This window comes from Carassius carassius, chromosome 14, assembly GCF_963082965.1.
Source record: "Carassius carassius chromosome 14, fCarCar2.1, whole genome shotgun sequence".
In the NCBI taxonomy this organism is placed as follows: Eukaryota; Metazoa; Chordata; class Actinopteri; order Cypriniformes; family Cyprinidae; genus Carassius; species Carassius carassius.
Genome location: NC_081768.1, coordinates 5,730,118 through 5,746,323, shown reverse-complemented (window position 1 = coordinate 5,746,323; position 16,206 = coordinate 5,730,118). Strand labels below are relative to the sequence as shown.

The 16,206-nt window shown below is 34.9% G+C and overlaps 1 protein-coding gene across 1 annotated transcript; it reads right to left on the bottom strand.

The window, feature by feature from the left end:
- Positions 1-2,205: 2,205 nt before the first annotated feature.
- ipmka (inositol polyphosphate multikinase a) lies at positions 2,206-15,519 on the bottom strand. Its single transcript, XM_059565824.1, has 6 exons — positions 15,102-15,519; positions 14,267-14,352; positions 12,997-13,093; positions 5,591-5,763; positions 3,983-4,064; positions 2,206-3,270 (listed from the first exon to the last, which is right to left on the bottom strand). Exons 1-6 carry the CDS (start codon positions 15,253-15,255, stop codon positions 2,786-2,788), a joined length of 1,077 nt encoding a protein of 358 aa, XP_059421807.1. The 5' UTR covers positions 15,256-15,519; the 3' UTR covers positions 2,206-2,785.
- Between the last annotated feature and the right edge of the window lie 687 nt (positions 15,520-16,206).

Here is a 16,206-nt window from a genome sequence, read left to right as displayed (position 1 = left end):
TGCCAGGATCTGATGCCAATGGATTAAGTTCTGAGTTTCTCTCCATTTCCAGTCTTTCAATCAATGCGGCCAAACAGGAGCCACAGCGCCACCAAATGAACATGCGAGGAAACACACACACAGTAAGACATTAACGAGCACAAAACCCACTGCCAAGAAATATAAATATCCAATATGTCATGTATGATTTATTAATTCAGAGCTGTGAGAAAGCATATGAAATGTTTTCCGATCCACACATGCATACATGCTTTAAATACAAAGAGATCAAAAGACATTGTCAAATGCTAAAAAAAGTAAGATCTTAACTCAATAAATTCAATTTTTATGTTTTTAATAGACACCTCAGAGCTGAGCTTTTCTGAGGCATTTGATGGGAAATTGCCTCTGAGCTTCCAATTATATATCAAATTACATTCAAATTAGGAATAATGGAAAATCCCTGCAGTTTAAAGAAGTGCAGGAGGATTGAATGACAGTGAAAGTGTAAATGAAGAAACACAGCAGGACAGCAGCGCAATAACTGTGTACTTATCCACATGAAATTTAATTTACATTTATTTGTCTGTTTTAATCTATTTTAAAGCAACTTGATTATTATTCTGTGATGTCTCCGTCTTGACTTGCTTGATCAAGAATTAAAAAGAAATCTGCTTTTTTGCACTTAATTTGCATAAATTAAGAGGTCTTTAAGCTTCAGAAAAGAATTAGGTAACACTTTAAAATAAGGTTCCATTGGTTAATGTATTAATTAACATGAACAAACAATGAACAATACATTTATTACTGTATTTATTAATCTTTGTTAATGTTAGTTAATGAAAATACAGTTATTCATTGGTAGTTCATGCTAATTCACACTGCATTAACTAACAAGCACAACTGTTGATTTGAATAATGCATTAGTAAATTTTGAAATTAACATTAACTAAGATTAATAAATGCTGTAGAAGGATTGTTTTTGCGTAGTTCATGTTAACTAAAGTAGTTAACTAACATTAACTAATTGGACCTTCTTCTAAAGTGTTACCAACAATTAAATTAATAGTTTTTTGTTTTTCTGTTTTCTCATTGTGATTTGTCTATATTAAACTGTAGAACATCACAAAATGAGTTTTGTCCGGTCTCTAATTATAAGAGCCATTTGGAGAAAGTGTTTCTTGTTGCTCATGTGAGAGATAGTTCATGGATAATAACAAACTTTTATGGGAGAGATGAAAACACAAAGCAACCATTAGGGAGAACTGTAAGTCAGTGAAGAATCTGAAGCTTTCAGCAACGCTAAATTTAGCCATATTATCACAGGAGAGGAGTGCTCGTATAACTTTTAAAGCATGAGAAAACAATCAAGGGCTCTGTCGGTTGAACATTTTATGCTTCACAGACATTTCTAGTCCATTAGACATTTTACACACATTATGTTCTGAGATTTGAGACATTTAGGGTAAAATGTCAAAGGAAACGTATAGCTTTAAAATGCTATTACAATTAACTTAGTTGGATCTTTCCAACAAAGAAGGTTCGCAGCATAAAATTAGTGTGACATTTTTAACACTTAATATTATTATGAATTCTGTATATTTAATGTCATACATAAAGGTGAAGGAGCAGGAAGCAGTGATTTGAAGTTTAAAATGTCTTGATGAATTTGTTCATTACAAACTTGCAGCTTTTGGCTTGATGAGAACTGGTATCATGTGGATTATTGTAAGGTTTTTATCAACTGTTTGGACTCTCATTTTGATGGCACCCATTCAGAGGATCCATTGGTGAGCAAGCGATGTAATGCTACATTTCTCTAAATCTGTTCTGATGAAGAAACAAACTCATCTGCATCTTGGATGGCCTAAGTTTGAGTAGTTTCAGCAAATTTTCATTTTTGGGTGAACTATTCCTATAATGACTGCTCATTGCTAATTCGGTTTTGTTCATAAAGAATAATATGTAATAAATAAAGTATTTTTACCGTAACATGTTTTTATGTAGGGATGTGATTTTTTTTTTTTATGTAAGTGATGTAAAAAAAAAAATAATAAAAAAAAAGAAAAGAAAAAGAAAGAAAGAATGCATTCATTGTATAACTTTAAATTTATTAAAAAAAAACATTGAGCATATTCTTGGAAAACTTTTCTTATTTTCAAACAATTACAGTTCTTAAGTAAATATACTAATGTAATTCAATATAATATAATTTGAATGCATTGCTTTTACAGATTTAAATCAGCCAAATTTATTTTTAAATATTCATACAAATAAAATACATTACTTTTCTAAAATGTACACCAATGTGGATATATTTTGCCAGTGATAAGGTAAATATAAATGTTAAAAATAAATCTAACAATAATTTACTTTGGAATCAAAGCGCATTTTTTGAATAAAAACATCAATAGTTGCATCAGAAGTGGAGTCATTATGAGACATCAGTAACTTACATTGTAAGTGTTTTGACAGCACAGATGAATTGCTTTATCATATCATAATTTAAGATTATTTTTCCCTGAGTTCTACAGTACCTATTTTTAGTAAATGTTTAGTTGTTGACATCAAACCGTGACAGCCTTTCTTATCCAGTCTTAAGTTATGAAAGTTACAGTATGTTTTCATAATACAATGAACCCTTTTATCTCAAAAGATTAAGAAAATTATCCCTATAAATATATAATAAACCTATCTTCCAAATTAAGGCATTGGCAATGTTTGTGTATGTGTGTGATATGATCTGCACTGGCTTTAAAACAACATTCAGAAACATCCAACCAGTGAAGAGAGAGATGGACAGATGTCAGTCCTTCAGTATTTGTTCTAAAGTTGAGAGAAGGTTCCTGAGTCCGTACATGTAGCTCTCATCCGGACTGTCGCTTTGATATACATGAGCAAAATCGATCATCTTCACCTCCACGGCCTCGTCCTGTCCAAACTGCTTCTTATCCCCCATTCCAATTTCCTTAGCTTTCTTTTCTTCACTTCCTCCATGTTTTCCGTTGGTGTTGTGGCAGTACGGATGACTGTGTGTTAAACTGCTCTGAAAGCTCAAAGCCTTGCTCTGTGGCTCCCCCTGCTGATGTCCTGTTGCTGGATCAGCTGGCTTGTGTTTGGATGTATTGACTGCGTGAGGAGAGCCCTCATACACCAGCAGCAGAGAGCTGGCGTAAAAATGCAGCTGGTTCTGGCTCTCAAACCAGCGGAGAATGCGGCGGATTTTGGAGATGATGAGAGAAACTGCATGCCTCTGTAGTTCTTGACCATTGTGGAAGAATTTGCTGAGGCCTTAAGGGAATATAAATTCACAGATTTGTTTTGGTGACTTCATGATCAACATGAACCACTATTTCATCTTTAGCATTATTATAAACAGAGTTCACATTTTTACCAATTCTAATAATGTGTAAAATCTATCTATCTATCTATCTATCTATCTATCTATCTATCTATCTATCTATCTATCTATCTATCTATCTATCTATCTATCTATCTATCTATCTATCTATCTATCTGGATAAAAGAACTAAAGAAGAAACCCCAATATAAAACCACAATTAAAAATTAAAAATGTATACAATTAAAAATATATAATAATAATAATTATATTAATAATAATTATATTAATAACAATAATAATAATAATTATTATTATTATTATTGTTATTGTTATTATTTGTTGTTGTTTCTTTGTTTACTTGCTCTCCAAGCCTGGAAATCACAATTTAAATAATGATTACATTTAAAATAAATAAATAAAAAGGTTAGATCCCTGTGCATAATAATAATAATTATTATAGTTGTTGTTGTTTGATTGTTTCAAAGCCTGGAAATCACAACTAAAAACACAGCAGCAACAACAACAAACAAACAAACAAACAAACAAACAAACAAACAAAGAAAGAAAGAAAGAAAGAAAGAAAGAAAGAAAGAAAGAAAAAGAAAACAATTCCATACACATAACATAAAAGTAATAATAATAATAAAGTTGGAGTCAGACCATTTTTTAAAGTGTCCTTTCTGAGACTGCGTCCATAGAACTGGTCATGAGTGATGTAACTGTCTGAGTGGATCTGGTACACCTGAGGTGAGAAGACGAGAAAAAGATCAGAGGAGATCCATCACAAGCACTGCAATAAAGAGAAACAAAAGAAGCTCTGTTTCAAAACAACAGGCCTGCCTTGAAGTCTAGAAATGTGCTTTAGCTAAATACACCGCACAGACAGATATTAGGTCAAACAGTCCAATCTTGATTGTGCCTGTGAGGCCTTAAAATGCTGACTACATAGGCATCTCACTAGGTTTAGAACAGCTCTGGAGAGACTGGCATGCATTCAGACTTAAAACTTTGATGAGTCTCACTGAACGGATCCTTCCACACTACAAAACAAATGAAACAAACAGAAACAAGCAACAGAGAGAGAGGGAAGAGGAAGGAGAAGGTGACAGTAGCTGGCAAATACTTCCCAACCTTGAGACACTGAAACCAATTAGGTGCAAAGAAACAAGAACACGCAGAAAGCAGAGAGAGAAGATGATTTACTGAGAGGCTGGAGGAAGGAAACACTGAACAAAGGAAGAGAGATGGAGGCATCACACCTAGTGGAACTTATAAGGCTGCAAAAAACATCAATAGTAAAATGCAAACTTAATTTCTTTATCCTAATAATTTGATTGTCTTATTAAATCAGTGATGTTTCCTGAGTGTACTTGTCTCTCTTTACTGTAAGAAAAAGCAGGATTTCATGGTGGGCAGAGCTATCCAGTGTGACATCATTTAAAAATGTCCTTTCAGCTGTAATTTATAATTGATAATATTTATCATATTTAGTTTCAGATTAACAAAGCATGGATGTTAAAGCTGGCAACACCTACTGGCCGTTAGAAACATTGTGATTAACTAGGTCAGGGCTTTTCCAAGTTTTGATGCCTATGGCCCCCAAATATGACAATCCTATCGCACACAATTTTTAATGAAGTATTTATTTTTATAGCACTTTTAAGAATAAATATTTTTTCTAAAGTGGTTTTACAAAGATTATTACCAACAGTGGCAAGGATAATCTTCCTAGAAAGACACAAGTACAGTCTACTCAAACAAATTTGTATTATAACACCTATAATTCAGTGAATGAGCATAAAATGTCACTGTTTGTATCATGATAAGTGCATCAGAACCAGGCGATGCTGAATTCATTTGATCCGTCTCTTCTCATGTGACCTTCTTCACAGCCAGCGCAGATGAGGTGTAGAAAGCAAAAGCAGAGCAGTGTGTGCACTGAGCGCTGGTTTCATCACAATCTTATCATCAAATGTCTTATCAGTATTCCTCAGAGGTAATTAACTAAGTGCCCGGATAAGCTTTGAATATTGATCAAGCCTTACAAGACAGCAGACCGGGATTTCTGTTGTGCAGCACTGACACCGAACCTTCAGAGGCCTCACTTGGGTGATCTGAAGCTTAATATTTGTCTTTATGAAGCCTCACAGTTTGTATTAAGAAAATCAGATAACAAGAGGAGGATACAGAGATAAAACAGCAGAAAAACAGGAGATCCTGCATAATGAGAATATGGAAAGTTAATAAATCACACACACGCTGTCTCACCCTCATGCCCAATAACAGGAACCCGATCTCTTCCATCAGAGGATACTTGCTAATCTGCTCTTCACGTTTTTCTTTTGATGCAAACGGGTCATAACTTCTCCTCCCGATCTTCACATCCATGATGCAGGGCCGTAAGAACCTCCTCGTCACATCCTCCAGTTTCAGATACAGCTCTGAGAATAAAAAGGAGAGAAGAGTTCTGAGAATACTTTCACACTAGAGTTTTTGTGGACCCAAATGACAGAAATACAGCCTTTTTTTGGGTAACATTTTTATGCCTTGCAATTAAACAATTGGTTTAAAACACTATTGATCTTTAGTCAACAAGATGGTGCCGCAAATGGCAGCCAAGACGCAATTCTTCTGATGTTTTTGTTTGTTTGTTCTGCGTTTTGTCATTCTTCTTCTATAAGAACAAATTCCTTAACATTAAGCAATACATCCCAGACACTTTTTTCAGTTTTTTGATTATTCAAACGTTTTGCTGGACATTCTAGTCAGAGGTACAGCTTTGTTGTTCAAATGCACTTACAGACGCAGAAGAAGGAAACGCGCCAGTGCTCTGGTTTCGAACTGCGCTCCCAAGCATTCATCTCGCAAATGTCCATTACCTTCTCAACAAAACGGATTAACAAGGTCCAAGCAAGGTCCAAGCATTCTTCTCGCCCGCACCAACAAGGTCTTTTCAAACTCTGCTGCACTGTGCTTCACTGATACCTGGCTGAGTGCACACAGTGCACTCAGCGCACACAGTGCACTCAGCGCACACAGTGCTCACACTCTCTCTCTTGTTTACTGTCGTTGTTAACAGTTCTGTTTAATATGGATAGAAGTCGGTCTAATAATCTGATAGAGCATTTAAACAAAGGAATTAATGTATACAAAAAGTATTATAACGATTGCTTTTATATTATTAGTAATATAAGCAAATACGCATTTATTTCATTTAAACAAATCTTTGAATGACTAATGAATATTTAATTTCACAAATCTTGCAAACTTAGACGAATCCAGCTGTGAGATCTTGTGAAGTATGCATTTTTATCCAGAATGATTACGTGTTCTCTGTGTGACGGTCAGCCCATGTTAATTGAATGCTTTAAACGTGATTTCAAATTATGCTGCACTTTATGCAGTCGCTGTCATATTTATGTCGTCATTTTCACTGTGTGCTGTATGTAAAATGAGTGTTACCTTGGTTTTATTTGAAAAATTTGATTCCCAATGCATTAGAAAAACATTACATTTTCTCTATAAAAGAAGAGAAAAAATATATATACAATACATAGTCTCTTATGCCTATCAAGGATGCACTTATTTGATAAAAAAAAATACAATAAAAGCAGTAATACTGTGAAATATTTTACAATTTAAAAAACTGTATATATATATATATATATATATATATATATATATATATATATATATATATATATATATATATATATATATATATATATATATATATATATATATATATGTGTATATATATATATACACATATTACCATTTAATTTCTTTTTGTGATGATAGATCTGAATTTTGAAGAAAAAAAAAGTTGTACTGATAAATTTTATGTAAACTGTGATTTATCTATTTATTTACTTGCCAGAATGTCGAGTAAAACACAAGCGAGATCAGCATCTCTTTCTAGTTGAAGTTTGTCGCGAAGCTACTTCCGCATTTGTCCACGTAACTGTTGTCATGTTGTTTCTACATCAGTAAAGGCGGTGACAAAGGGTAACTAACGCCATTGACAGGCGACTTACTTGTTAGTAATCAGCTAGACAAAATATATAACACTAGCCTACTGGTTTTTGTATATTTTACTGCAAATATCTTACAAATTGTACCTTTAAGGTCTTTACTGTCATGTTTATATTATTAAGTATTAATTTAGTTTAGAATAATAATTGTATTGACACCAACTTTTGAGAGATATAATATTTTATATTAGATATTATATTAAGAAAAAAATTAAAAAGTAAATTAATATAAAAAATTGTGATTATTCCTTTAGTAGAAAGTAGAAATATATACTACAAGCCTGACTGCATCTTCAAAAAATAAACGTTACTCTTCAAATTCTGAAAAAACAGAGGTGTTAATTATAGGACCTAAAAACTCTGCTTGTAATAACCTAGAACACTGTCTAAGACTTGATGGTTGCTCTTTCAATTCTTCATCATCAGTAAGGAACCTAGGTGTGCTATTTGATCGCAATCTTTCCTTAGAAAGCCACGTTTCTAGCATTTGTAAAACTGCATTTTTCCATCTCAAAAATATATCTAAATTAGGCTGAGTGAAGTCATTCTGAATAAATTTGCTTCATCTGCGGGGCTACCAGCTGTTCAGAGCGGATTGAATCACAGAGTTAATAGGGAAATCGAGATGTGGTGGATCGTGTTTCTACATCTACTAAAGTTGGTGTTCAGATATAACACCGATATATCGCCAAGGCCGATACGTTTTTCTGCTTGGCCAATGTGTTTGAGGTGGGACTTTTATTTTGATGGCACTAAGTAAGGCAGCACCTGAGCGCACACAGTGCTCACACTCTCTCTCTTGTTTACTGTCGTTGTTAACAGTTCTGTTTAATATGGATAGAAGTCGGTCTAATAATCTGATAGAGCATTTAAACAAAGGAATTAATGTATACAAAAAGTATTATAACGATTGCTTTTATATTATTAGTAATATAAGCAAATACGCATTTATTTCATTTAAACAAATCTTTGAATGACTAATGAATATTTAATTTCACAAATCTTGCAAACTTAGACGAATCCAGCTGTGAGATCTTGTGAAGTATGCATTTTTATCCAGAATGATTACGTGTTCTCTGTGTGACGGTCAGCCCATGTTAATTGAATGCTTTAAACGTGATTTCAAATTATGCTGCACTTTATGCAGTCGCTGTCATATTTATGTCGTCATTTTCACTGTGTGCTGTATGTAAAATGAGTGTTACCTTGGTTTTATTTGAAAAATATGATTCCCAATGCATTAGAAAAACATTACATTTTCTCTATAAAAGAAGAGAAAAAATATATATACAATACATAGTCTCTTATGCCTATCAAGGATGCACTTATTTGATAAAAAAAATACAATAAAAGCAGTAATACTGTGAAATATTTTACAATTTAAAAAACTGTATATATATATATATATATATATATATATATATATATATATGCGTATATATATATATATATATATATACACATATTACCATTTAATTTCTTTTTGTGATGATAGATCTGAATTTTGAAGAAAAAAAAAGTTGTACTGATAAATTTTATGTAAACTGTGATTTATCTATTTATTTACTTGCCAGAATACTTTGATGAATAGAAAATTCAAAAGAACAACATTTATTTGAAATAGATTTTTTTGTTTGTTTGTTACACTGTTAAAGGTACAGGTTGTAGGACCTGCCACAAGAGGGCGCACTAATAAAACAATAACAATAGCTAACAAACGCTAAGAAGGAGCGTGGAATGATGGGATTTGTTGTCTTCAATCTAACCGCTGACGGCCAATCAGACGGAAAGATAAATCATGGATTTAACGCGAGTTAATCTATTTGCGCGAGTAGACTAAAAAGTCAATGCAAAGACGCGATCAGACTATGGATCAGACGCGATGCCCCGCATTTGGCATGTATGCCCCACAATACGAATCTTGTTGATCGTTATAATAGCATACGTTTTCTGTAAAGATACTAATCAAAACAACTCACCTGTCGAGTAAAACACAAGCGAGATCAGCATCTCTTTCTAGTTGAAGTTTGTCGCGAAGCTACTTCCGCATTTGTCCACGTAACTGTTGTCATGTTGTTTCTACATCAGTAAAGGCGGTGACAAAGGGTAACTAACGCCATTGACAGGCGACTTACTTGTTAGTAATCAGCTAGACAAAATATATAACACTAGCCTACTGGTTTTTGTATATTTTACTGCAAATATCTTACAAATTGTACCTTTAAGGTCTTTACTGTCATGTTTATATTATTAAGTATTAATTTAGTTTAGAATAATAATTGTATTGACACCAACTTTTGAGAGATATAATATTTTATATTAGATATTATATTAAGAAAAAAATTTAAAAAATTAAATTAATATAAAAATTTGTGATTATTCCTTTAGTAGAAAGTAGAAATATATACTACAAGCCTTACTGCATCTTCAAAAAATAAACGTTACTCTTCAAATTCTGAAAAAACAGAGGTGTTAATTATAGGACCTAAAAACTCTGCTTGTAATAACCTAGAACACTGTCTAAGACTTGATGGTTGCTCTTTCAATTCTTCATCATCAGTAAGGAACCTAGGTGTGCTATTTGATCGCAATCTTTCCTTAGAAAGCCACGTTTCTAGCATTTGTAAAACTGCATTTTTCCATCTCAAAAATATATCTAAATTACGGCCTATGCTCTCAATTTCAAATGCAGAAATGTTAATCCATGCATTTATGACCTCAAGGTTAGATTATTGTAATGCTTTATTGGGTGGTTGTTCTGCACGCTTAGTAAACACACTACAGCTAGTCCAAAATGCAGCAGCAAGAGTTCTTACTAGAACCAGGAAGTATGACCATACTAGGCTGGTCCTGTCAACACTGCAGTGGCTCCCTATCAAACATCGTATAGATTTTAAAATATTGCTTATTACTTATAAAGCCCTGAATGGTTTAGCACCTCAGTATTTGAATGAGCTCCTTTTACATTATAATCCTCTACGTCCGCTACGTTCTAAAAACTCAGGCAATTTGATAATACCTAGAATATCAAAATCAACTGTAGGCGGCAGATCCTTTTCCTATTTGGCGCCTAAACTCCGGAATAACCTACCTAACATTGTTCGGGAGTCAGACACACTCTTGCAGTTTAAATCTAGATTAAAGACCCATCTCTTTAACCTGGCTTACACATAACATACTAATATGCTTTTAATATCCAAATCCGTTAAAGGATTTTTAGGCTGCATTAATTAGGTAAACCGGGAACACTTCCCATAACACCCTATGTGCTTGCTACATCATTAGAAGAATGGCATCTACGCTAATATTAGTCTGTTTCTCTCTTATTCCGAGGTCACCGTAGCCACCAGATCCAGTCTGTATCCAGATCAGAGGGTCACTGCAGTCACCCAGATCCAGTACGTATCCAGACCAGATGGTGGATCAGCACCTAGAAAGGACCTCTTCATCCCTGAAAGACAGCGGAGACCAAGACAACTAGAGCCCAAGATACAGATCCCCTGTAAAGACCTTGTCTCAGAGGACCACCAGGACAAGACCACAGGAAACAGATGATTCTTCTGCACAATCTGACTTTGCTGCAGCCTGGAATTGAATTACTGGTTTCGTCTGGTCAGAGGAGAACTGGCCCCCCGACTGAGCCTGGTTTCTCCCAAGGTTTTTTTCTCCATTCTGTCACCGATGGAGTTTCGGTTCCTTGCCGCTGTCGCCTCTGGCTTGCTTAGTTGGGGACACTTCATCTAGGGGGAAGTCGTGGCCTAATGGTTAGAGAGTCGGACTCCCAATCAAAAGGTTGTGAGTTCGAGTCCCGGGCCGGCAGGAATTGTGGGTGGGGGGAGTGCATGTACAGTTCTCTCTCCACCTTCAATACCACGACTTAGGTGCCCTTGAGCAAGGCATCGAACCCCCAACTGCTCCCCGGGCGCCGCAGCATAAATGGCTGCCCACTGCTCTGGGTGTGTGCTCACAGTGTGTGTGTGTGTGTTCACTGCTCTGTGTGTGTGCATTTCGGATGGGTTAAATGCAGAGCACAAATTCTGAGTATGGGTCACCATACTTGGCTGAATGTCACTTCACTTTCACTTTCACTTTCACTTTCATCTACAGCGATATCGTTGACTTGATTGCAAATAAATGCACAGACACTGTTTAACTGAACAGAGATGACATCACTGAATTCAATGATGAACTGCCTTTAACTATCATTTTGCATTATTTACACACTGTTTTCCTAATGAATGTTGTTCATTTGCTTTGACGCAATGTATTTTGTTTAAAGCGCTATATAAATAAAGGTGACTTAACTTGACTTCAGTCCAACATTAAAACATCTTTAAAAAGCAGTCATAAATTCATCTGAATGATTTTAAACACTGAAGCTAGAGATGTTTTAGAGGACAAATGACAGTATGTCAACAGATAAGCCTCGATGACCAGTAAGTTATTTCTGTCAAGTTCTTTCTCAGTGCTGTCGGCTGACACAATGATTTATGGCGTGTCATTACCGGGATGGTCACACACAAACACAAGAGAGCAGACAGAACAGCAGTGTAAAGTCCAATACTGATCAACAGAACACTCCTTTAAAGTACATAGACTATATACAGACAAAACAAACACATCACCCACAAAGCGCATGTACTTTGGACACATGGCAACTCCCATAATGAGGCAGAAAATATGATTACATAAGCATCTTTATGAGCTTCCAAAGAACATACCACTGCTGGATGACATCCCACACTACATACCAAACCATCTATCAATTATTAACTTATTAGTAACCCCCTAAACTCATCAAACACAGATAACACTAACTAGAGCGAACGACCTTCAAACTGGACTGCTAAATGAACAGTTTTTAATGAATGTGATTGCTGAGTTCAACCAGAACTGACACAATATGTCATTAAATCGCATCTGACCTTATTTAATTTCTTTATCAATCATCTTGGTCTTATTGTGCATATTATTTCAAATAGTGTCAAATCTTTGCCTTTGTAATATTATCAGAATGTAACAGCCCACTTCACCTCTGTTGAATATCCTGTTTTATTCTTAAATATTTACATTACATTTACATTTATTCATTTAGCTGACGCTTTTATCCAAAGCGACTTACAATTGCTATATATGTCAGAGGTTGCACGCCTCTGGAGCAACTAGGGGTTAAGTGTCTTGCTCAGGGACACACTGGTGTCTCACAGTGGATTCGAACCCGGGTCTCTCACACCAAAGGCATGTGTCTTATCCACTGCGCCAACACCACCCATACATACATAAATACATACGATTATGGAAGTAAAATGGTTTGCAGATGTTGTTTCAAGTTCACTATCCATATATGATCAATACTGGGTTTCCTCAGCTAATAGGGAACATTCAGTTAATGTTCACTCAAATTTCTCTCAGATTTATGAACAGTCTTCCAATGACGCTAAGAGAAAGCTTGAGTTAAAAGTTATCTGGTTTGTAATAAGGTTCTTACATAGTTCATGGAACATTTTTTGTTGTTGTTGTTTGTTTGTTTGAATAATCTTTTTTTTTTTAGATGCACATTTTGAATGTTCATTAAAAAAATTCATTAGCAAAGCATTCTTAGAACATATTTTAGTTTACTGGGTTGTTGTTTTATCTCACCATGTGGTGACTCTCGTGGCATCCATGTGCCATAAAACTTGGGAAGATGTTGTTGCAAATCCAATAGCCTTTTATCTGTACAGTCCTTAGCAAATACCTGCAAACATGTGAAAAATAATACATTCAGAAATAATGTTTTCATAACATTTAGAACATATTTTTTATTAGCTGAGTATACTCTTTCATTTTGACACTCAAAGAGTGATTTTTTACTGAAAACAAGGAGTTAATATTAGTTGAAAACAGTTGTTTTACTTTTTTTTTGGAAACTGGAATAATTTTTTCAGGTTCCTTTTATGAATGGAAAGTTCAAAAGAACAGCATTTATTTAAAATAGAAATCTTTTGTTTTATAATGTTAGAAATGGCTTCACTGCCACTTTTGATCAATTTAATGCATCCTTACTGAATAAAAGTAGCTAAAGGAATAGTAGTAGTGTAAAGAGTGAAAGAAATTGTAACTCATTCATTTAAATGGGAATTTACAGTTAAGTTATTTTGGCTTGCAGTTGTTGTTGTTTTTAGTTTTTATGGTTTAGATGTTTGTCCCTCTGACATTATTTGCATGTGAAGACTACCGCTGTATATATTCTGTACTGCTTAGAGTGGTGTGGATTCATCTTAGGCTGCATTTACACTGCAGGTCTTGATGCCCAAATCCGATTTTCTGACTATATCCGATTTTTTTTGACGACCCGCTGACATCATCTTTTAAAAGTGTCCCGTATCCGATTTTTGCATTTACACTATACACTGCTGAAACTACCAAACGTAGACGTTCTGACCCGGAAAAGGAAGTAAAACAGCACGAAATACAATGGATGCAGATGCAAATAAAATGATACAGTGTTTTGCTTTCCACAATATTTTGAAAAGTCAACAAAAAAAATCTGCAAAACATTGGTCTCTTACGGTGGAGAAAAAGAGAGGAGCCCTTGTTGCAGCCTGGGCGAATTTTGCACCTATAATAAGTCATGTGATCTCAGTTGGTGGTGTCCACTTGAGTTGCCATCACTTTTTTAATGACTCGCATTTACTGGGGAATATCCGATTTGTCTGCTTACATGGCACACGCAAATGCACGTATCCGATTCATATCCGATTTATTACCACATATATATGAGGCCTGAATCCGATCTGAGAACATCGGAATCCATGCGGTTTTTTCCTGCTTACACGTTCACCGGTCATATCCGATCTGTGCCACATGAGAGGAAAAAAATCGGAATTGGGTCACTTGAACCATGCAGTGTAAATGGGGCCTTAGTTACCTGTGTGTAGAAGTTCAACTCTCGCGGGCCTCTCGGGGGAGCTTGTAGCTGTTTCAGGATCGTTCCATCAGGATGCTGCAGAACACCTGTGCAATTCCAGAGACGCAAAGTGAAAACCTGCTGCTAACACTTCATCATCATGACAACTGTGAATATTTTGAGTGGGAAAGCTTTTATGAAAGCCAGGAAAACATTTGAAAGAAAAAACTAAGGAGAAAATAAGCCACATAAATGAGTGTTGGTGTCATTATATGAATAACATTATAATTATATTACGACTAGGATTTAATAAATACCTAAAGAGGTTAACAGGATGAACAACTGAATGCCTATTTGCTGCATAAATTTAAATGATCCTTTTAAAATCAATGAGAATTTGCCTTTGGACTGCTAAATGAGAAAAGACAAAGCGCTGACTGCTGACAATCTGACAGTCCATCAGATAACAGCTCACATCTCATTCATTCAGAAAATCCCCATGACACATAAGAGTTACTACAACAGAGGAAATGATGTCATCTGACTGTTGGCAGAAGCAAATTAATACATTTATTCCATGTTAAACAAGTGACAAATCCTCTGACCCTTTAATAAACTATAAGTAGTTCTCTTACATGATATATTGCCCAACTCAACCTTGCAAGCTTGGTTAAACTTTTTGATGTTCATCCTAATCCAATCCAAACAACATGATGCACACAATAGTTCAAACTATTAACATTCCTTAATTATTCCTTAAATTCCATTTTATATAAATATCCCACTGTAACTGTAAACATAAGGTTTTCTTAAAATAAAAAAGGAAGATTAAATGAAGAGCTTCAGAAGAACTGACCAGTGTTATTGATTCCGCATTTATGTCCAGCCACTTGATGAGAAAAGGGCACACATCCATCAACCTGCTTTACTGACCCGTTCTTATTATTTTTATTTGCCAGTTTTTCCAGCGTTCGAGATGATGAGTCCATGATCTGACCATCTGCAGACATGTTCAACTTCAACTTATCCAAGTTTAACGGAAGCTGGCAAACCTTCTGTTAATCATTTTCCATATCTGACATTTATTCTAAAAGAACATAAACGTGTTCATTAAAACTCTAAATGTCTCTTTCTTCTGAGCAGCTACGCTTCTGGAGCCTCGAATGTTTTGTTCATTTACTCGCATATGTGTCCGTAGTTTAAATCTCCACTAGAGCGCGACGCGTGGTTCGGGTTGCGGAATGGTTCGTGACGTAAACACGCAGTTTACCAATCAGAGCTGGCGTTCGTGCGCGACGCGTCTCTTGTGACGTGAACACGCGTTCCACCAATCCAAGTTCAGCTACTCTACTCGTGTTCATGTTCTATTTACTACAACTTAATTTGTGAACAAACTACAGTACAGGCATTTCATAAATCATCCCTTATTCCTATTAAACATAGAGTCTTAATTATTGTCCAACTTCCCTGAAAACCCCTTTGGCCTATAATCTAACAGAATCTACAATTTAACAAAATACACAGATAAGGTACATTCATCTTTTTGAAAAAAAATAAAATATATTTATTTTAACACACTTTCTGATGTTTAACCAAATACTTTGTTATGCATTTTGTCTTCCTGAACAATTACACGCATGTGCAGTATCATCAGCTCATCTGTTCTCAAACCGGACACGTCTGACAGAAACGGTTCTAGGTTCAGTTTTTTATTTTATTTTATTTTATTTTATTTTATTTTATTTTATTTTATTTTATTAAACAATACAAACATTAAAACATTAGGACAGTATACTTAAAATCAAAGACAAAAAAAAAATATATATAATATATATAAATAATAAATAAATAATATATATATATATATATACACACACACACACACACAGTGTACTGGTGGTCCGAAACCGATACAACCGGTTCTTGACTCGAGAACGAGAACCGCTCCAGCAGTGGGCGTT

Bases quoted from the DNA above. Each gene is read 5' to 3' on its own strand.
- ipmka (XM_059565824.1), bottom strand. From the start codon at position 15,255: ATGTCTGCAGATGGTCAGATCATGGACTCATCATCTCGAACGCTGGAA. The intron at 14,353-15,101 runs GTCAGTTCTTCT...GGAATTGCACAG, and splicing joins ATGCGGAATCAATAACACTG to GTGTTCTGCAGCATCCTGAT. The intron at 3,271-3,982 runs GTCTGACTCCAA...TATTCCCTTAAG, and splicing joins AAAGGACACTTTAAAAAATG to GCCTCAGCAAATTCTTCCAC.